Genomic DNA, 21,932 nt, shown 5'->3' on the forward strand with positions numbered 1-21,932 from the left:
AGTTAGTCCTTTACAAAAGGAACCACCTGATTTTAAAAAGAGTACAACTATGCCCATTTTCGTGAATGTTTCATTGATGTCATTATTAGATTACACGGCTGAGTCAGGTTCCAAACTATAAGTCACTAGTTCATTATTACTTAATAATAGAACTCTGGCTTGAGGCATTACTTCTTCCCAGAATTATGATCCCAACCAATATTTACATACATTCATTCACTCATTTAACCAATTCTTTTCATGAGCTCCTTCTATGTGCCAGGCACTGAGATTGCAGCAGTGAGCATGAAGTCTTGGTTTCTGTGGGGCTCATTCTTCAAAACAACATCCCATCAAGAGCCACCCCACATACTTCTGCAGCAGAGGTATGTTATCAATCACAGCACCCTCTCCTGCCAAGCCCCTGGATGGCCTGAGGATGCTTCTCAACATGCCCTTTATGAGAATGCTTCCAGTAAGAGGTAGAACACAAGATGAAATTGGCCATCCAGATACTAACAAAACTACACTGAATCACTGGTGGTTTCCCCGAAATACAATTGCCTTGGTTCACATCATTTTCTGTTTCTGTCCCTTTTACCACCCCTCCTCCTCGTCATCTATGAACATCCAAATCAACTCTTGTGAAGGCACAGCTCAAATGCTCTAACTTGAAGTCTCCCTTGTTCTCCCCTTTGAGATATAAATTCTTCTGGATCAGTATTCCTCCCCCCTTTTTGTTACCTAACAAAGTGCATGCCTTGTCTGCCACATATACATCTTAAGAAATATCCTTTTTATGTCTTTGAATGCCTCATATTGTTCATTATACAGCTTTGCACTTTGCACGTGCATGCACACAGACACGCAAGTCATATGCTTGCTAAGCACTGGTTCAATCAACTAATTATGAGAGAACTTGGGATTAAGAGAAGAGTTAAGCTCACTTGAAAAAAGCTCACTGTATATCTGTTTCACAGGGGTGTATCGGTTCTACTGTTCTAGTTATCAGGTTGCATTACAATGCAATGAAAGAAGACAAATTATATTGACCTACAGAAATATTTCACCTACAGACCTACATTTACAGAAATAAATGACCGACAGTAGATTCCTAACGTGAGCCATGGACTCCTAGTATCTGTAAAGTCCCTGATACTGTATGCAGAATTTGCATATATATGCATAGGTGCATTTTTCCAGGGAAAGGATTCATAGCTTCTAGCAGATTCTCAAAAGAGGTTATAAGAGTAGAATAAGTGCAGAATAACTGACACTGGCAGATGTTGGTATGTTTGTTCTCACACGTCAAAATGGCATGTTGGGAATGAGAAGGACACGGTTTACTGATCTTCCCAGGCTGGTATCTCTCAGGATGATTCTGTTAATATCCAAACTGTTTTCCCTATGCTCACTGTTCCCAGAAAATACAGTATGAAAACTAAAGTCACAAACATAAGAATTAGCTTTCTGGTACATAATTTCTAAATGATCAACAGTAACTATTAAGGTTTCATGATATTTTCAGAACCCAATAAGCCTCTATGAACTTGGCAAACAATCTTTTTATGTTAAATCATATATACCTTTAGGAATCATGTTCTCAAAAAAAGCCAAATTGAAATATATTAATATTTAATATAATCATTAATATATTATTAAAACATTGATAAATATTAGTTTTGTAATATTTAATATATTTTATTGCTACTTTATAAATTTTATATTTTAATTAATATATTAATAATTTAAAGCTATTTAGATTAGTAATTAATAGCACTTTTTCAGCCTAGGGAAATATAAATAAGGGCCTAGAAAAAGAAAATACACATCCTTAAGATGAATGGTATTACTGAATTAATGTTTATTTAAATCCATGCATGAGTTTTTCCATGAGTTCATAATACAGCTGTATTTACAGATAGTAAATAACTATAACTAACTTTTGTCCACAAGACATACTGGGTCAAACAATGTGATCGATCCAAAGGTTATCTTTTTTAAAAGGATTTAGCTATGAAGATGATTAGTCAGTCAGTTGCTTGTGGGACTTCTCATTAAAAAAAAAAAAAAAAAAAAAGGTTTTTAATGAATCAAATTTATTACAGTGAATTAGTGTGTGCAAAGCCAAATACATTCCTTGGTGTATGCAAGAGTAAAAAGCAAAATAATATTAATAGAATCAAGGTTACTCAAATATAAGGCATTTTTTTCTGAATGGTAATGTAAAACATCATAGTGTATTAACATTATTTGACAATAGAAAACCAGTAAGACGTGGTTCAGTGTTGACTTTTTGATGTTCCAATAAAGGTATCAAAATTCCAACAAATAAATTACAAAACCTAGAAAGTGAGCCATAAAGAGGTGTCCTCCTCAAGAGCATGCAATTCATTACAAATAATGTGTTTCATCTCAATGCATGAGTAAAAGCATATTTACAATTCAAACAGAGCTCTGTCAGCCAGGAGGGGAACGACTCTCCATCTGCTTCATCTACAGAGATGGTAGACAGATGATGATGACACAGCTCTTTGGAACATGTATAATTTTTTTAAATAGTGACAATTCACTTGTTCTTTTCTACTTTGTTGATTTACACATTTCAAATGTGGCCATGTCAATGGCCAAATATGTACAAATACTTCAAAAGACAAAAACAACAACTATATACAATTTGCAAAGATCAAATTTTAACCGTGGTACAATTCATCTAGTCCAGCACCTAGACACTTTCCAACACCAATAACGGCCATCAGGTACTGCGTTAGGCCAAATGAAGCCTCAACACGACAAACAGATTTATTTTTTCCCTTTCAAATGCTTTCATTTTCCTTAAAAAAACATTTACAATTGACCTACTCTTAAACTGGCAATAGCTACACGAGCAAGGCCTGATGCCACAAATCAAAGCCTTGTCCTACCCGAAAACGACTGTTAATTAAAGTCAATTTTACCACTCAAGATTAAATTCAGATGTGTAGATCCCAGATACCTGGGTGTGAAATATTAAAATCTGCCGAAAGGAATTAGATATTTTTCTTCTTTTCCTTTAATATAACCCACTATATAATAGTGAACTAAATATGTTTGTTTCCTAGAAACAACTTACATTTGCCAATACAGGGCAAATGGTCTATGTACAGATACATTAGGACTGCCTAACTGACAGTGAGTGTTGCCGACGAGGCTCCACGTCAATGGAGCTAATACGGTGGAGCTCTCTGCTGAATGGACTTTCCCTTCAGGATACGTCGGATCTGGAAGAGAAATTAACAGGATTGGTGAGCTTTACTTTTTATGGTCAAAGTACCGTATTTCCTTCAGAGTTTCACTCTTTTTTCACATCCTCTAAACCGTTCACGTCAACTTGTAATAAACATATGAAGAAATATGAAACAATACGTGTGGAGACTTTAAGGTGACTTTAAAAATACTACTATAACTCCTTTCAAGACTTATCACAGATCTATAATGATCTTTGAGTGCAAGAGAGTAAAGCATCTCCATTAAAACTACCTAATGTTGGGGCGCCTGGGTGGCTCAGTCGGTTAAGCGGCCGACTTCGGCTCAGGTCATGATCTCACGGTCCGTGAGTTCAAGCCCCGTGTCGGGCTCTGTGCTGACAGCTCAAAGCCTGGAGCCTGTTTCGGATTCTGTGTCTCCCTCTCTCTGACCCTCCCCCATTCATGCTCTGTCTCTCTCTGTCTCAAAAATAAATAAACGTTAAAAAATTTTAAATAAATAAATAAATAAATAAAAACTACCTAATGTTGAGGGGCACCTGGGTGGCTCAATCAGTTAAGCATCCGACTTCAACTCAGGTTGTGATCTCATGGTTCGTGGGTTCGAGCCCTGTGTTGGGCTTTGGGCTGACAGCTCAGAGCCTGGAGCCTGCTTCAGGTTCTGTCTCCATTTCTCTGCCCACCCCCCCTCCCACGCATTAGTGTGCTCGCTCTCTCACTCTCTCTCTCAAATATAAGTAAATATTAAAAAGAAAAAAACTACTTAAAGTTGAAAATCTCCAACAGCTTAAATAAGACCTATATAATCCTTTCCTAGTCTCTAATACTGCTATTTGTGAGAACATTTAATACAAGGCAGTAACAATGGTATATTACAGTATCTCACCTATTTTGAAACCAGCTTGAACTAACAAGAACACAGAACCCACTTCATACACACACAAGTCAATCTTCAAATACCCTTCAAATGAGAATAGCCGCCATGATATCCAATTAAAGCATCTGTGCATAATGTATGCCTAGTGATTAAATTTACACACCAGTCTGACAAACATCGCTGTATGACTGCATACCACATATAGTGAAGTAGAGGCAAACACTGGGCTTTAAGCCTCTGCCATTTACTAGTCAATGAGGATTCCTGTCTGTGGGATCTCTGAGTCCCCATTTTCTCAGCTGAACCTTTACACTGCAAAGTTTTTGTAACTATGAAGTGGTATAACATACATGAAAACTCTTCACAAATTATTAAGAAATTCACTTTAAGTTACCAAGAGCTCTACAAATAGCATTTGTAGATGCTGTAACATTGCATAGCATTTGTAGTCCTGTAACATTATGGTCATAATGAGGGCTATGAATCAAAGAAAAGGCTAAATTGCATTCCATATGTTTTATTTTGTGATTATCAAAGTTTGTAATGACCTGCCCGTAGCCACAGTTACCCTCATTTACCCCAGGGGAAGATTTCCATCAAAAATATCTTAAGTTCTAGGGCACATGGGTGGCTCAGTCGGTTAAATGTTCGACTCTTGATTTCGGCTCAGGTCATGATCTCACGCACAGTGAGATGGGGCCCTGCATCGGGCTCTGCACTGACAATTTGGAGCCTGTTTGGGACTCTCTCTTCACCCCCCTCTATGCCCCAACCCCCCTCGCTCTCACTCTCAAAATAAATAAATAAACTTTAAAATATATATATATGTATCTTAAGTTCTGAAAAGATTCAGTTCTTATTATCAAGAGAAGTTGAGTCATGGGAAACTCTTCAATCTCCAAAGATAATGTATCACCATAGAAATAAAGCATAACTGTGTTTAAAGTATTTCTAGATTCTGAATTACATAAACAACCTTCCATTTCCTATTTAGTATCAGTTAGTAGATAGAAATAACTGTAATGGCCAATGTTTACTGACCACTCACTATGTCCCTGGGCTATTCTGAACACTCTACAGGGACTGACTCATTTCATACCCACAGTCTGAAGGCCCATCACTCACCAAAACTAAGACTCTCTTTCCTCAATGTCTGCAGGAGCTCTGGCACCTCCTCTTTCATCAGCTTCCAAAACCTCAAACCACTCTGACTGACTCTACACCTAACTCTGTGTTACAGAAGAGAAGACAATATGACTTTTGACCATTTTGAGGCCATGGATAACCCCCAAATTTCTTCCTCTTCCTTTAGAAACAAAGCAATGGACCCCAAAGTTGCTACCAAAGGCACTGGGAGACGCAGACACTGACAGAGCCTGCCCTAAGAGCACCAACTCGCCTCTGCCCAGCACAACCGCATCTTCCTTTATGTTTCAGACTAAGTGCCCCTTCTGTAGCTCCCACCTGTTCCCCCACAGGGCCATCAGGAACCAAATGCACTGGCTGTTCATTCTCCAAGTTCCGAGTACTTGGGTCTGCTCCCTTCCTCATCAACAGGCGGACCGCATCCAACTGTGTCACCCGATACTGAAGGCTAGCAGCAACATGGAGGGCAGTGTTTCCATTGTAAGCCTAAAGACAAAAAGATAAAATGACACCTATCAGAAAGGGAGGTTTTCATGAAAGCCGCTCAACAGCCTGAAGAAGATGCAAAGGTCATTCCATGTCTAGTGCAGTTACTGAGGCTTTCTAGAAGTACCTTCGCATTCACAAAAGACAGGCAACTGGGCAGCTCCAGAAAAAGGCGAATGAGTTCCAAGTTTGCTTCTTCAGCTGCCAAATGCAAGGCTGTGCGACCACTTTTACGATCCTTAACAAAGGCAAGAGGGGAAAGAAAATGAACATCCAGACACCGCTTTTAGATATGCTTTTCACCCAGGCTCACAAATGTCTGACTCACCCTTAGTGATTCACTGTGAATGCTGTCTTCTCCGCAAAGCCTTCCTTCATCCCAGACTAAATGAAATCTTATTCCTCCTAAATTCCCCCATCAATTTGCCTATATGCCCTGATCACAGTCTGCTCTCACATACAGGGTGGCCATAAAATATAGAAACACAGATGATACTATTTTACCATGTGCTGTAATACAATACAATAAAATATTTACTATGTATTCCCTTGTGTTTCCAGATTTGGTGGCCACCCTGTGTAGACTTATTAGCTGCAGTTCTCACCTCTTCCACTTCCCAAGGTATTAAGTATTTTTCCCCCAGAGCTCCCAACTCAGTGCCTTGTACATAGGAGATACTCAGCAAATAAGCCTCAAATTTAAAGAGAATAAAATATTTTCCAGTTTAAAAAACAGAAGATTAAGTCCAGGTCCTACAACAATAAAGCAACCCTTACAAAAGCACATCACCCTTATTATTAGTATATGAAAATGGAAGCCAAAATGACAATACCAATTTCAAGCATTTTCTTTTCCTTTTAAACAAAGACTAATTTATTTCACAGCTCAGTGATCTTTTGAATGATAATCTACAGATTAAAAGCAAATCGAAAAAGCTGATGATTTTAAAATCTAAGCTTCTTAACTATCCATAGGCATTGCTATTCACCCCATTAATTGAAAAACGGGAAAAAGTTTTAATTTATACTTCAGAAATAAGGTCTTTTGCTCTAACCACTTTTCTTCCCTATTCCATCTCCAAACTCTAATGAGATTTACCTTTGCTTCCACTGCTGCTCCCATTTGAATCAGACATTTAATGGTGTCAACCAGACTCTTATTCTTCAGCAAAAGCTCCTGAACTTCAGGTGAATGGGGCTGTTGATTTCTCTGCAGTTCATGCACCACTGCATTGTGGGCCACAACCGCACAGTGTAAAGGAGTCAGGCCTAAAAAGTATAATAAAGCAGTGGTCAAGCATCCATCAAGTATTTCAGTTCTTCTACAATTACAGACCTGGACAATTACAGTTAGGACAGCCTCCAACATGACCTAGAAGTAGGCTCCCCAAGAACTAGTAAGGCAATCTGAAGATTCTTGGTGCTAATTTTATCTATAGAATATTTTAGCTTTAATCACCTCCCTTCCTTCTTGGAATAAAACTTAATACCCCTGGAACTGGCGAGTTCCACTCTCTACATGGCTTTTCATCCAATAACATTTCTGTCGCTTACCATCATAGTTAGTTGCCTCAAGATCCAAAAACTGATTGCTCTTCACTGCTCCCTTCTGAATTGCCTGCCAAATTTAAAGACAGACACATGTGAGCAAAAGACAAGTTACACAAATACTTATCCTATTAGTAACCCCAAGGAATGAGTAGGTCAACTAAAAATATACATTCTCGCAACAGGCAACCTACATCTGACTTCTACTATCCAAGCCCTACCTCTGTGGCCCTGTGATAGCAGAAGCAGCCTCCTACCTGAAGCACCTGAGAGTGACCTTTCTCAGCACAGACATGCAGAGGGGTTCTTCCCCAGCAGTCGGTTGTGTTCACCTGGGCCCCAAGGTTCACCAGGTCCTGCACAATGAGATGCTGATTGGCAGCCACTGCCACCTGAAAGGCGCTCTGTGGACATTCAGAGGGAAAAAAGATCTTTTAAAAATACATAACACTGTCCTGACAAGGAATACGAACATAAACTAAGACTGAGGGGAAAACCCCACATAGAGAAAATAAATCTTATTAAGAAGCAATAAAATACTGTAACACAAGGAAACTAGAATAAGCTTAGGGCGTGCCTTTATTACACCTAGTTAATCTTTGGTCAAATAACTACAAAGTTAACGTTAATAACTTGAAGGTTGATGGTGGCAGAGTCAACATCTCAAAGTTAGTATTAACTGAACTCTCTTGGTCTGCAGCTCTAAAATGATGGACACATAAATATGAGACTGGCTATTGTTCTCTTCACCGTGACCACATCTCTGCCATCTCACTCTGTCAAGATCCTCACCTGTCCATTGTGCTCTTTAATATCCAACATATGAAGCGCATTCATCTTTCTTGCGAGGACATAGGAAAGTGCCCTTCTCCCTTGGGCGACGGCAATATGGAGGAACCTGGGAAACATGAGAGGAAAAGAGAATTACTTCTGACTTCACTAAGTTCATTCTTAAAAAAATAAAATAAAAATAAAAATTCCTCCTTTAGTCCCCTTCTTGACATGTTGGTGCACTCAAATGACACACCGTAGAGCATAATTTGTCTTTTCTGCTAGGTTGATAATACATCTGAGGTGCAAAAGGATGTGTTAAGCTACCAGAAATAGTTAGAATGCCAAGCACCATGCTGATCACTTTAAATCGATTATCTTTAATATTCCTACAAACCCTATGAGGGAGGTCTTTTCCTTTTACATGTCAAGACTCAGGCACAGAGAGGTTAAATAAATTGCCCACGGCCACAAAGATGTCATGACAGATTACGATTCATTCTACAAGTCAACTCACAATTGATCATGAGCAACTAATCATGACCTGTTTTTGCTCCATAGACACAATCTATCCTGGGCTTTCAAAACTTATTATTCAAAGAAGACACATAAACAAGTAATCTATTCAGCCAGAAGGGAAAAGAAAGGAAAACGCTTAAAATATTAGCTGTCACTGAACAGCAATTTCTACCTACTCTAATCATCCCAATTAGCCACTTACTAGGGTCTGGCTTGGTGTGCCCTAGAGAAATTCTGTGCCCACTACTTCTAACAAGTATGGTTTACCAAATTAGGTACATGAGAGAAAAGGATACTCACGTGTCACCATCTGCATCCTTTGAAAGAAACTGATCTTGAGAGATATTTGCCAATTTGCTTTCTTCCTGTTCTACTTGCCACTGGAAAAATGACTTCCCTAACTGTGTGGTGTTCATTGGATTTCCGATGATGTTTGGGAATGGCAGTGAAGTGCCTAAAGGGGTAGAGCCTGCGTCATGCCCCATCATGGCCTCACAGGCGCCATGTGGCATCATGTTGAAGTTCTGCAGGTGTGCGTCATTCTGTTGCTGAACACTGGGGGTATTCTGAATGGGAACAGCAATATTCTCAGATTCCTGACTACTCAGAAGGGATGCAAAACTTTGATCTGGGCAGAACTGTGGTTCTTGACCATCAAAGAGGTTCGGTTCATAATTGGGGGACTGGGACGTTCTGGAATAAGGACTGTATTCCAGAGTTGGGTTGTGGGTGTAGTGCTGTGGCTGCAAGTTCTGGCTCTGTGGAGAATACTGGTACAGGGACGTCTGATCCACCATGTGTGGGGAGCTGCTGACTTGGAATGGTTGGTGTTTCTGAGGTGGCGAGAAGACCTGCCCTCTGTGGAAGTCCTGACACTGTTCTTGGGGAGAGCCCTGAGGGACCACCACAGGGCTCATCCAACTAACTTGGACAGTATTCAGGGAAACCGGGCTGCATTCATTCTTAATGTTGATTATGTTCTGAAGCAGATCAGCACTGCTGTCCTGTTTGGATTCACTGTGATGAGCATCTTCCATGCTCTCTGCGGGTGTTGGTGTTTGAGGTGGTGTCTGGAAAAGAAGATAAAGTTAAGTTGCAGACTCTCTTTCAAAATTATGCCAGGAAAAATTTTCAAAGGTATTCAGAGGAAAATAGTTTACCAAAAACTGGGTATGTAATAAAGCTGGCCTTTTGCAAACTGGTCCATCAGACAATGAATCAGGTCCTTTCCTTTTTCCACTATATGACACTGTGTTCTTCAATTCTATACCCAAGAAAGGAATATGGAATCTGTGATCACATTATTTTCTAAATTTTACCCATAATCACACTACATTATTTTACTCTAAAGCCCCCCATATTACGAATAGGACGAACTCTTACCTGTGAATTGCTCTCTGTTCACACTTTGGGTCTATAAAGAAAAAGAATTTCTAATTTACTGCATATCAAATGGTTTCCTGCTTAATAAACATCAATAAGCAGACTTAACTTTACCACTCTTTACAGCTCACCATAAATCTGACAGTTATCCTAGCAATATTTATTTTCTATCTTAATTTTCTTTCCCCATTTTCCCTTTCACCTTAGTTCAACTGAGGTCAAGACAAAATTAATAAGCCCATTAGAGTTTTCCCCTTCTAGTCAAACTTTTCCATTTCAGTTGATTCTTTGCCCCCAAGTTGCCTTCATTTATTCATTCATTAAATTTCTCTTGTGTGCCCAGTACCGGCCTAAGTGACAGGAATACAGCAGACAGAGACCAATGCACCCTCTATCCTATGACTCTGGTGTGGTCTACAAAAGATCTACTGGACCCAGGTCAGAAGAGAATAATAACTACCCTGACAGAATAACCTCCCTGCCTCAACCCAAAACAAAAAAGAGGTACCACCTTAAAATCATCCACAGCTTGGCCAGAAGCCTTCTGTTTATGACTTCGGATATGCAACAGGAGTTCCTTCACTGAGTTCTTCACACGAACACCTTGAAAGGGTCCTCTCTGCTGCCTTCCAACCCCCATATGGGGCTCAACTGTTCAAAAGAAAACAAAATATATGCCAATTAAATCTGTTTACAGACACATATCTTGACAATCTCAAAAGCATAGCCATCTAATGTATGAAGTCCCCAACAAACAGATTGCAAAGCCTCTCCAACTCACTCTGGTCAATGGCCTTACATGTCAGTCCCCAGCCCTACCTAAGCGTTCTTCATTTCCTAATACCTTTCTCCCCCAGGCACCCTACGAAAATAAAGCTCAAAGAACTGTAGTTTCAGGGGCCCCTGGCGCCAACAGATAAACCCAAATTAAGCTTCTTCATCTTTCAGCCCCATTCACCCAAGAGACACAATCACAGATTTTGCCACCCTCTCATAAATCTGTAATTATTCTTAACTTTGGAAAAACCGTGGGGAAGCAAGGAATAAATGATGGATTTTCAGCTTCTTCAAAACAAAGGCTTTATATCCACACATAAATTTAAAAAGTCTAATAATTCCACTCACCTAAGAAAGCACAAAACAAACTTCCTCCAAAGATCTCAATGTGCCAAGGTCTAACAATTAACAATGTCTCAGAGGGGGGATGGGCCAAATGGGTAAGGGGCATTAAGGAATCTACTCCTGAAATCACTGTTGCACTATATGCTAACTAATTTGGATGTAAATTTAAAAACATAAAATTAAAAAAAAATAAACATAAAAAAATAAAAAAACCAATGTCTTAGATTTGTTTCTTAGGCTTTCCATATTTAAATTTTAAGATATACTTTAAAATGTAGTCTATGAGTACAGCATTCCACTTCTGACCACTACTATGTCATAATCTCTTGGGATGAGTTGAACACAAAGAAAACATGGAAGAAGTCAGGAAATGAATAATTGAGCCACTCAGTTGAGTAGGAAACAGTTAGAAGATGGGACAAGAAACCATGCCTAATTTGAATAGACATAGACATATCAAAAACCCACTCAATGGTAGGGCAAATTAAAGAATGGGTGGATTTTATGTTTAAGTTTAGGAAAACCTTGTCAGGATCTAACAGCATTTCTCTGGAATGACAGTAGTTAATAACTCAACGTCACAGGGAGAAAAATTCAGTTTCAGAAATCCCCTATGTCTATGTGGTAAACCAAGGAACGAACAAAACAGTTTCAGAGAAATGAAGGCCAAATGTGAGAGAAAAGGCTTGAATACACGCACACGCACACACACGCACGCACACACACACACACACACACACACTTTGCATCTGCTAAAACATACATACATTTAAAATACGGAGAGCACCTTATGAAATCAAGTGGCTTAAATTACTTTTTAAGTGAAAATGAAAACTCACTTTTTATAATAAAAGACAACCAAAACAGAAGTGGCTAGCAGTAGGGAACACACCTGAACAAGAATGTTCTTTAAAATCATGCTGATTAGACTTTATAACACTTGAGATTATCTAGACTTTCTTTAGTCTGCCCACAGTGCCATCCTGTTTCCCCCCAAGTTATGCAACTCGGCTCTTTAAGAAAAGAAACTAACCAATTCACAGCAGAAGGAAACATTATCCCCACGCCGGCTAGGTTTAGCTTAACCATTCTAAAGCACACAGAAAAACAAGACCGCAGAAATTCAGGGTAGACTTCCGAAACTCGAAAACATCACACACTAAAGTCATAATGTGAGCTGGTTTTTAGTCCAGTTTCACCTCACATCTTGTTAATATCAGTTTCCTTTCTTAAATATAAAATCCTTTTTACTTAAAATTTCCACAAATACTTAGGAAAAAATAAGTCGACCATAAACACAGCACTCAAACCTCATTGGGAACCCCACGTTATACCTACATCAGATCCAAAAACTCGCCACCAGTATGTGAATTTACAGTTTAGTAAAGCTTGAAGAAGAAGAAGGAGAAAAGAAAAAATAAGAGTGAGAGAAAATCTAAAGTGATTCATCGCCACCCTCAGAAGTCAGAGCTCTGCTCTCAGAGGCGCTGTGAGCTACCAGGCCAGCGGGATGTGGCTCCGGGATTTTACCGACGGTCAAAGGGCATCCAGTTCTACCAACTGCCCTGGCACAGAGCAAGTCTTCCAGTAATCGCCTAACATATGATGACAGTGTGGTTATATACTGCCGCTAAGGGAGGCGCAGAGGCCACCTAACTCCCGGTCCAGGTACTTCGCACCTCGGCAGTTCGGACCCTCCCCTCCCAGCGTGTGGGCCGCCCGGAGACCTGGGTGCTGGGGGCGCTGAGGCCGCGCCCGCCGGGGCGGGTAGGTACCTTGCAGCCGCTCGGCGCGCGCGCCACCTCTCGGCCGGGACTCCACGGCCCCGCAGGAGGACACGGACGAGGCGGAGGAGAAGTCGGAGGAGTCCGAGCCGGGCGAGCCGGGCGCGGAGGGCCCCGACGACGAGCAGATGGCGTCGCAGGCGCCCGGGGCCGCGGCCGGGGGCGATGCGCCGTAGAAGTAGGCCAGGTTCAGCGGGCTGGTCATGAGGCCACCGTCGCCGGCCGCGTCCAGCAACCCCTCTCCGCCGCGGCTGTCGTCCAGCAGCTTGTCCACGATCATGCTCCCGGGCTGGGCGCTCGGGGACCCCAGACTCCTGCGCCACCCGCTCGCTGCGCACGACTGCCTCCCGGCTGTGGCTCTGACGGGCTCGGGGACCTGCCGGCAGGGGGATGGCGCGGGCACGGGCGCGGCCCGGGACTGCCCGGTATTTAACCGGCCTCCAGGAGCTGGAGGGGGAGGATCGCAGCCTCGCCTGCCTCCCCCGAGCCGTGCCGGGCCATTGGCGGCGTCGGGGCCGCCTCCCAGCCCCTCCTCCGGATGCGCCCCGTTTCCAGTAAAATGTACAGGATGAAGCAATGTGCCCTCCGCCCTCGCCCCGCCCGCCCAGCTCCGCCTCGACTGACCGGCTGTTTTCTCCCCCTTCACCTGGAAACCCCGAGCGAACGCGGTCTCCCACCTCCCGCCTCCCGGACCGGGACCCCGGCCCCAGCCGCCGGCCGAGAGAAGCCGGGCCGGGCCGGGCGCCGGGGAAGAAGGCGCGCGGCGTGGGGGCCCTGGGCCTGCAGAGGGAGCGGTGGAGGCGGGAAGGCAGCGGCGGGAACAGGTCGGCCCGGTTCCCGGGGAGGAGGAAATCCTGGAAGCTGCACGTTCCGCACTCCTCCGCCCGCCCTGGCGCGGCGAGCTTCCCGCCAGCTCCATTTAAGGCGTCTCTGGAAGATTCCTAAAGGCCTGGCTCCTCCAGTGCCTCAGAGCAGCTTTGGTCCTCGGAACTTAACGTTTGCCAAAGTGTTTACCTTTGGCACCCACTGAGATAGATGTTGAAGCCATTTTTCTGTCCTCAAATTATAATCTGGACTACTACTTTTTTTTTTTTTTTTTTTTTTTTTTTTGGCACAGCCCAGTAATAAAAAACAGTGCCTTATACCCCTCTCTGGTTCAGAACTTCGCAAAATGACGAATGTACATACATGTATATGTTTGTATTCATGTATATATAATTTTTTTCTTTCTGCATAATTTTACATTTTATCTGATAAACAGGAATTTTGCTGTTTCTTAGCTTAAGTACTATTTATTTATTTTTAGTGTTCATTTATTTTTGAGAGAGAGACAGACAGACAGACTTGGGGGGGGCGGAGGAGGGTGGAGTGGAGAGCTAGGGAGACACAGAATCCGAAGCAGGCTCCAGGCTCTGAGCTGTCAGCATAGAGCCCGTTGCGGGCCCGAACTCACGGACTGCAAGATCATGACCCCAGCCAAAGTCGGACACTCAACTGACTGAGCCACCCAGGCGCCCTGAGTACTTAAAAAAAAAAAAAAAAAATGGATTTACACAATTTTTATTGAAGTCTTAGGAGTTTGCAGGAAAAAAAAAAATGAATGAGTATGTCCCTTCTTTCAAGTACATTGTAATCTTGTAGAAATGATAAGGTAGGCACACACGTGCTATATTAAAAGAAACCAATTATGATTAAACATCATGATGGATACAAAGTTCAATGAGTGTCCTAAAAAGAAAGACAAAACATGGTGGAGAAAAAAAAGGTCATGAGGAAAATCTTTGCAAAGGAGAGGGCATTTGAGACAGGCCCTGAAGGATGGGTGGGATTTCAACCAAAATGATTTATAGGAAGATGGAACAGCATGACCAAAAAAAAAATGAGGAAGAGTCAGATAAAAGCCTACAGTCCCTTTTTAAGGTAGTCAAAGCAAAGGTGATAACATAAATGTAACAGGTAACTTGGTGCCTTTGGGTGGAGCACCTCCAGTGGCTGGTTGAGACGCTGAGTCTTTAATAAACACTGAGTGAACATGGAAGAATCTGGGCAGGCAAAATTAACCTAGAAGCAGCCTAGATGCGGTAAGACTGAGGAGTCCAGAGGCCCTTAGGAACTACTGCATCCAGGACTGAACTGAGCTGACCCTGGTTCAGAGGCAATGAGGAAGAGGAAAGTAAATGGAAAGAAAGGGCTGGGCAGCACTGTTCAGACAGAATGCACAGGTCCGGACCAGCTAGATATGGGCAGCAGTGAAGGGGTCCCCAGTCAGGTGTGGTTTGGGGCCAGATGACCAGGTGAACAGGGATGCCAGCTTCAGATCACAAGCAAATCAGCAGAAGCAAAGTTAGAATTCCAGGAGGGAAGAGGGATGCAATGAGCTTGAATTGTTACTCAGTATTAATAGGTGTTAGAAGACCCTGATGGGAGTTTCAAAGTACATAGTCAACTTGTTTCTCACAAGTGTTGTATTGTCCCCAAAACTTGCTGCCTTTCCCTTCTCCCAGTCTTTGGTTTTGGTAACTTCTAAAAAAATAAAAATAAAAATAAAAAGGAAACAATTCTTTTGTATCTGCAGGGAATAAAAGACTCCAGTAAACGCAGTCCTCCAGAAACCAAAATCACTTAAAGGATGCTCCAAATAAGATGTTAGGCTTTCTCAATAAAATCTATTTGGATTTTTTTTTCACCCTACTAACATATTTTATGTATAATAAAGGCCTTAAATGTCCATTCAAACAAATTCATGCACAATTTTTTTTTTTTTTTACAAAACTAATTCTCCCCTAAAATTACTTCTGGTTTCACTTGGTATATAAAAATCTAAGCTCAAAATCATAGCCTCTGGAGAACTCATAAATAAATATGATCAGTGAAAGACTAATGTTTCAGAATAAACATTCAAAGTTTTCTATAAAATGTCAAAGCGAGCATACTGTCTGAGAAGACCACAAGCCCCAGTGCCCAATGCCCTCCCACACAGAGTCAAGAATGGTAGTTTGTTAATGTTACTACAAAAAGAAAATTTGAATATACTTTGCTTCATTTACATGTTGAAATATAAATTCAATATGGTCTATCAATTTGGTTGAATGATATGACACTACCATTGTTCTAACCAAATGTGATAGAACGTTAACTCTCTGAGAGAGAGCTACCATGTTATGAGGACTCTCTGGAAAAGTCCACTGAGGCCAACAGCCAGCACCAACTGGCCAGCTATATGAGGGAGCCTCCACAACATATCAGGCCTTCAGATGACTGCGCTGACCAACATCTTGACTGTGGTCTTAGGAGCAGCCCTAAACTAGAACTCCCCCAAAGGCACTCTCAGATTCCTGACCACAGAAACTATATTCAAAAAATGAAGCCTTGAGAATTTGCCCAAGGTCACACTGCTCATCATTGGTGAAGAGATTAAAATCTTCATCTGTTTGACTCTAGACCCTGATCTCCCACTCTCTCTCTCTACCCCTCCCCCTCTCTCTCTCTCTCTCAAAAATAAACATTAAAAAAATAAATAACAATAATTAATTAAAAAAAATAAAATGAAAAAATAAAATAAAAAGGGATATCACAAGACACATTTCCTCAAGGTTCAGATACTCTAACATCTAAAGTTACAAAAAAAAAAAAAAAAAAAGATGAAAATGACAGAGAGACCCCTGACTCATGGAAAGAGAAATCTCTAAAGCAACTGGAAGAAACTATAAATAAGAAATAAAAATATGGGGGACCTGGATGGTTGAGTCAGTTAAGCATCCAACTTTGGCTCAGGTCATGATCTCACGATTCATGAGTTCAGGGTCTGAGCTGACAGCTCAGAGCCTGGAGCCTGCTTCAGATTCTGGGTGTTCCTCTCTCTGCCCCTCCCCAGCTTGCTCTCTCTCTCTCTCTCTCTCTCTCTCTCTCTCTTTCAAAAATAAATAATAAAACATTTTTTAAATGATTAAAAGAAATAAAAATATGATGTTTTCCTTGGCTTTATAAATGTTAACTATTCACCTTATTGTATCTTATACGATAGAACATTTCTTAATAGTATTATGGTGCTGGTTAAGTTGTAACACCATATTGAGGTCAATCATTCAAAGTTTTAAAAAAGGTATTCAATTTTTTAATGTAGATGTAATGAACTTGTCAAATGCCAAAAATCATTTGGTGCAACTTTTCAAACTGGAGATGAAAAAGTCAGTGAAGTATCTTAGTACAATAATTTATACTGCCTTCACTGAAGAAGTGAACATCATAGGTGAGAAATTAATAAAGCCTGGGAGAATTTGTTTTGCTAAATGTCTTCTAGATGAAAAAAACAGCAAAAGAAACCATGGCCCTGTACTTCCCAGTGATATAGCAACTCATCAAATGAAGATTCAGCTGCAAACATGAAAGCTGATCTTGCCTGCAATACTGCATTTTTGCCTTAGCATGGATAGATCTATGGACTGTCTGGACTTATTATTTTGGTTGCATTCATCAGGTATTAGCACTGGCTAATCACCAAAGATCTTTTATAGGAATGCTTGAAAATAAGCCTAAGAGGGGCTGAAACATTCAAAGTGTACAGTAATCTTTTTGAATCACATCATTTATCCTGGAACAATTGTATTGACATTCGCACTGATGGTACAAAAGCAGTCGTGGGTAAACTGCTGATGCCTTACAACAAATCAAGGCAGCAGCAACAGAATGAAATAGTGGTCATTGTATTCATCACCACCACCCACTCGCAGATTTAAAAAAAAAAAAAATTTCACTTAAGAAAATCCTAGATGAAACAGCAACAATTAATAATTTTATTAAATACTGACCCTTGAAATATACATAGTTTTAATATTCTATAATGATTATCTGGAAAAGCACTTGGCCCATTCGACTGAATGAATTGAACAATGATACATTGGCTTTTGTTCTACTTCAATCCCATTTGAGTTGTGAGTTCAACTAGTCACTGTTTTTATTGGAACAATAATTTTACTTGACTGACAAACTGTGGTTATTCTGACTTGGATATTTGTCAGATTTTTTTTTTTTTTTTTTTTTTTTTAATGAACAAAGTAACGCTGTCATGTCCAGGAGCCTGCTTAAGATTCTCTCTCTCCCTTTGCCTCACTCTCCCACTCAGGCTCGGTCTCTCTCTCTCTTTCTCTCTCTCTCTCTCTCTCTCTTTCAAAAAATAAATAAATAAAATGTAACTACTTAAAAATGTGCCATTCGGGGCGCCTGGGTGGCGCAGTCGGTTAAGCGTCCGACTTCAGCCAGGTCACATCTCGCGGTCCGTGAGTTCGAGCCCCGCGTCAGGCTCTGGGCTGATGGCTCGGAGCCTGGAGCCTGTTTCCGATTCTGTGTCTCCCTCTCTCTCTGCCCCTCCCCCGTTCATGCTCTGTCTCTCTCTGTCCCAAAAATAAATAAAAACGTTAAAAAAAAAAAATGTGCCATTCAATTAAATATTTATTAAGTAATAGGTGGTTGGCTATTACAAGGGACACATGTCCTGGGAGCTTATGTAGAGGAGACAGACTCATAAATGGGTAATTTATGGAAATTCTGATGAAAGTCTGTGGGGACACAGAAAAGGGGCCCTTAAGCCAGACTGTGGGTGAGAGTGAGGGTGGGGAGAAGGAAGGTCAGGGAAGGCCCCAGGAGTGGTAGATATTAATCTGAAAATTGGGGAAGATGAGCATGAATTGGCCAGGTAAGGACAGGGAGCAGAGAAGTGCAGTGTCAGAGCTGTGACAAACCATTCAGTTTGGTATTACTGCAGCTAATGAGGAAGATGAGGCTTGTGAGGAAGGCAGGGCTGGGACACTTGCCATTCTAAGAAACTGAACGTGATGCTAAAGATCCTTCCTCTATCCTTCCTTAGATCCATTCTAAGAGATTGAACCTGATCCTAATGATCCTACTTAGGGATCCTTCAATGGCTCCCTAAATAGGGTAGAGGAATTCTTAGATTTGGTCATAGATGTGGCATGCTCATGGCAGTCTTAGATTTTTGTCTTAAATATCTGCTTTTATGGGGCACCTGGGTGGCTCAGCCAGTTAAGTGTCCAATTTTGGCTCAGGTCATGATCTTGCAGTTTGTGAGTTTGAGCCCTGCATCCCGCTCTGTTCTGACGGCTCAGAGCCTGGAGCCTGCTTCAGATTCTCTGCTCCTCCCTTGCTTGCACTCTGTCTCTCTGTCTCAAAAATAAATAAAACTTAAAAAAAAAAAAAGATTTAAATATCTGCTTTTTTTAAAGTTTTATTTGTTTTTGAGAGAGAGAGAGCACCCACACACGAGCAGGAGAGAGGCAAAGAGAGAGGGAGAACCAAGCAGGTTCCACACTGTGAGCACAGAGCCTGACGTGGGTGGGGCTTGATGCCACAAGTTGTGAGATCACGGCCTGAACCGAAATCAAGAATCAGACACTTAACCGACAGAGCCACCCAGTCACCCCTAAATAGTTACATTTTAAATGGTTATATAAGTGCCTATATAATATCCTCCACCTTGCCTCTTAGTCCGCAGAACCTAACACATTTACTATTGGAAACATTACGGAAAGTTTGCCAACTCCTGCTTTAAGCAACAGTGCTTACAGGCACTACAGTGTCACGGTGTGAGACCTGCAGACTCAGCTCTGGCTCTTAGCAGTTGTGCGGCCTTGCCCCTTAATCTCTGAGCCTCAGTTTATTGACTGGGTGGCTTAAACAATGAAGATTTATTTTCTCACTGTCTGGAAGCTGGATGTCCAAGATTAAAGCGCCAGCACGGTTGTTTTTTCCTGAAGCCTTTTTCACCAGATGCATGTATAGCCTTTTCTTGATTGGACACTCATTCCTGGCACCTCTTCCTCTTCTACTGGAGACACCAGTCAGATTGGATTAGGGCACAACCTAATGGCCTCATTTTAACTGAATTACTCCTCTAAAAGCCCTGTATCCAAATAGAGTCACATTCTGAGATACTGGGGGTTAGGGCTTTAACATATAAATTTGGGGCGGAGGCGGGGGACACAATTCAGTCCATAACAGATAGGTTTGATGTAGCTGAATTTTAGAGGTTGTAAAAAGCAGTCATAAGACTTCAGTTATGATATAGGAGGCCATAGCATCCAGTTTGGGCAAAGCAGGGAAAAACATGAATATCATGGCTTTCCTAAGCAAACTTCCAGCTGCTCTTAAATGTGATGGTAGTGAGAATGAGGACCTGGGGAGAGAGGGGGTAGATGGGAAGAATTTTTGACAAGAAACTATCTGGACTCTTCTACAGTGCAATGAAGTTGCTGAAAGAGTCAAATCTTTAAGTTCTCTAGAAATTTCTAGAAAAATGAACACAATCTTTTAGTGGGGGTAGAGGGGCAAAGGGTGAATATGGCAACCTTGGTTTTAGATCTGTTGATTATACACTTGGCAACATGGAATTAGAACTCAGAGAAAAGGTCAGAGCTGGAGATAGGAATCTGGAGTCTTTATATAGTCAGAGGTGAATCTGTGGGAGTGGGAGAGCTTGCTCAGAGTTCAAAAAACATAGAAGACAAAAACTCAGTTTTCAAAGTGCTTTGCTGCAACATTGGCTTGGGAGATAGTTTTCCAGGACCTCTGTAGCTAAAGTAGCACCCCTGGCTCTCTCCCTCTGCCTTGCTTTGTTGGTCTTCTTAGCACATTATTACCACCTGCCATTATATTTATATAGCTAGCTATTTGATTGTTGTCTGTCTTTTCCAGAAGAACATAAGCTCCCGGAGAGCACAGACTGTCTTTTTGTCCAGTACTCTGGAACAAAGTCCAGAACATTTTAGGTGCCCAATAAATATTTACTGAATTAAGTCATAAATAGGTTAATTTTTATGATCAATAGAGTTTAAGTTGATAATACATTGCTGAATATTGCCTTTTTATCTTAAAATAACATGTTGTTCTTTAACAAATACATTTGGATAAATGAACACATAGACACATATAGTTGAGAATCTTGAAATATATAACCTAAAACCTTAGTTTTGCTTCTGTTTGTGTTTTCCCCAAATCAAGAGCACTAATCCTTTCTCTGTAACAGTATTTATGTATGAGAAACTGCAACTTTCTTTAAAAATCCAGGCATTTGCGCAATCTGGTTACTCTTATCAGATAATCTGTTTGCATCTACTTTTTTTTTTTTTAAGTTTTTCTTGGCAGGTGATTTGTGGTGTCCTTGGTTTCTGCCAGGTCTCTTTTCCTTTTACTCACCATATCTGTACTTAAAGATCCTTTTATCATTGTACCTATGTGGGTGCTAACAGAATACCACAACCAGCATTCCTCCTGGAGAAAATTATAAAGAAAAGTGACAAACATATGTTTGTATGGACTGTTGGCACCCACATAGGTACAATGATACAGGAATCTATACAGCTATACGTGGTAAAGGCACTTAAACCAAGTCCACCCTCCTTCGTTTTTCTAAGGAATCACAATGAGAGAGTAATCTGAATCATTTGTATTTCACACAGGTGAAGATGTTTGTTAAATCTAGCCTCTCTTTTTCAGGTAGGCTGAGTGGTATAAATGGCACTAGAATTACGGGGTAAAGCAATATAAAGCAATAATTCCCCAACAGAGGGGGAATTCCTCCTTTATTAAAGACTATCAGAATCACTGAGGAAGTGTTTTCCAGGGCTACACGATCCCAGACTGCACCTTCCTAGTGGGAGAGTACCATATCTCCCAGCTGCTGGAGGAGTAAAGGGTTGAGAATCACTGGTCAGGCATTCTGAGAGTTAAAGTGAACACAACACATGACACTAACAGATGACTGGTTTCTATCTATCCTCTACTCTTTATTAAAGGATTGGGTGGGGTTGTTTTGTTTTGTTTTGTTTTGTTTTGTTTTGTTTTGTTTTGTTTTGTTTTGTTTTGTTGGTCCCCCAGACCCTGTTTGCTAGAATTTTATGGAACCTTTAAACCGTAAAGGAAAATATAGGCTGATGGGAAGAAGACACTCTGCGGGGCAACAGGACGAGTCTGTAAAATCCAGAATGAAGCTAAGAGAGGAAATTTGAGCATGCTTGTTAGAAATAGAGAAAAAATGAAAAGATGCTAACAGGAGAACTT

At 41.1% G+C, this 21,932-nt stretch overlaps 1 protein-coding gene across 2 annotated transcripts; it reads right to left on the bottom strand.

Annotated features, from left to right (window-relative positions):
• Window positions 1-1,823: 1,823 nt before the first annotated feature.
• NFKBIZ (NFKB inhibitor zeta) lies at window positions 1,824-13,274 on the bottom strand. 2 transcript variants are annotated; one of them, XM_047875931.1, is made up of 12 exons: window positions 12,852-13,274; window positions 10,466-10,605; window positions 9,955-9,985; window positions 9,732-9,835; window positions 8,872-9,641; window positions 8,074-8,179; window positions 7,539-7,685; window positions 7,288-7,351; window positions 6,833-7,002; window positions 5,861-5,971; window positions 5,566-5,733; window positions 1,824-3,239 (listed from the first exon to the last, which is right to left on the bottom strand). In XM_047875931.1, exons 1-12 carry the CDS (start codon window positions 13,138-13,140, stop codon window positions 3,186-3,188), a joined length of 2,154 nt encoding a protein of 717 aa, XP_047731887.1. In that variant the 5' UTR covers window positions 13,141-13,274; the 3' UTR covers window positions 1,824-3,185. The 2 variants fall into 2 exon arrangements, with proteins under 2 accessions (XP_047731887.1, XP_047731886.1); XM_047875930.1 differs by lacking the exon at window positions 1,824-3,239 and having other exon boundaries at window positions 3,925-5,733.
• Window positions 13,275-21,932: the final 8,658 nt, after the last annotated feature.

Source organism: Prionailurus viverrinus, chromosome C2, assembly GCF_022837055.1.
Source record: "Prionailurus viverrinus isolate Anna chromosome C2, UM_Priviv_1.0, whole genome shotgun sequence".
Lineage (NCBI taxonomy): Eukaryota > Metazoa > Chordata > Mammalia > Carnivora > Felidae > Prionailurus > Prionailurus viverrinus.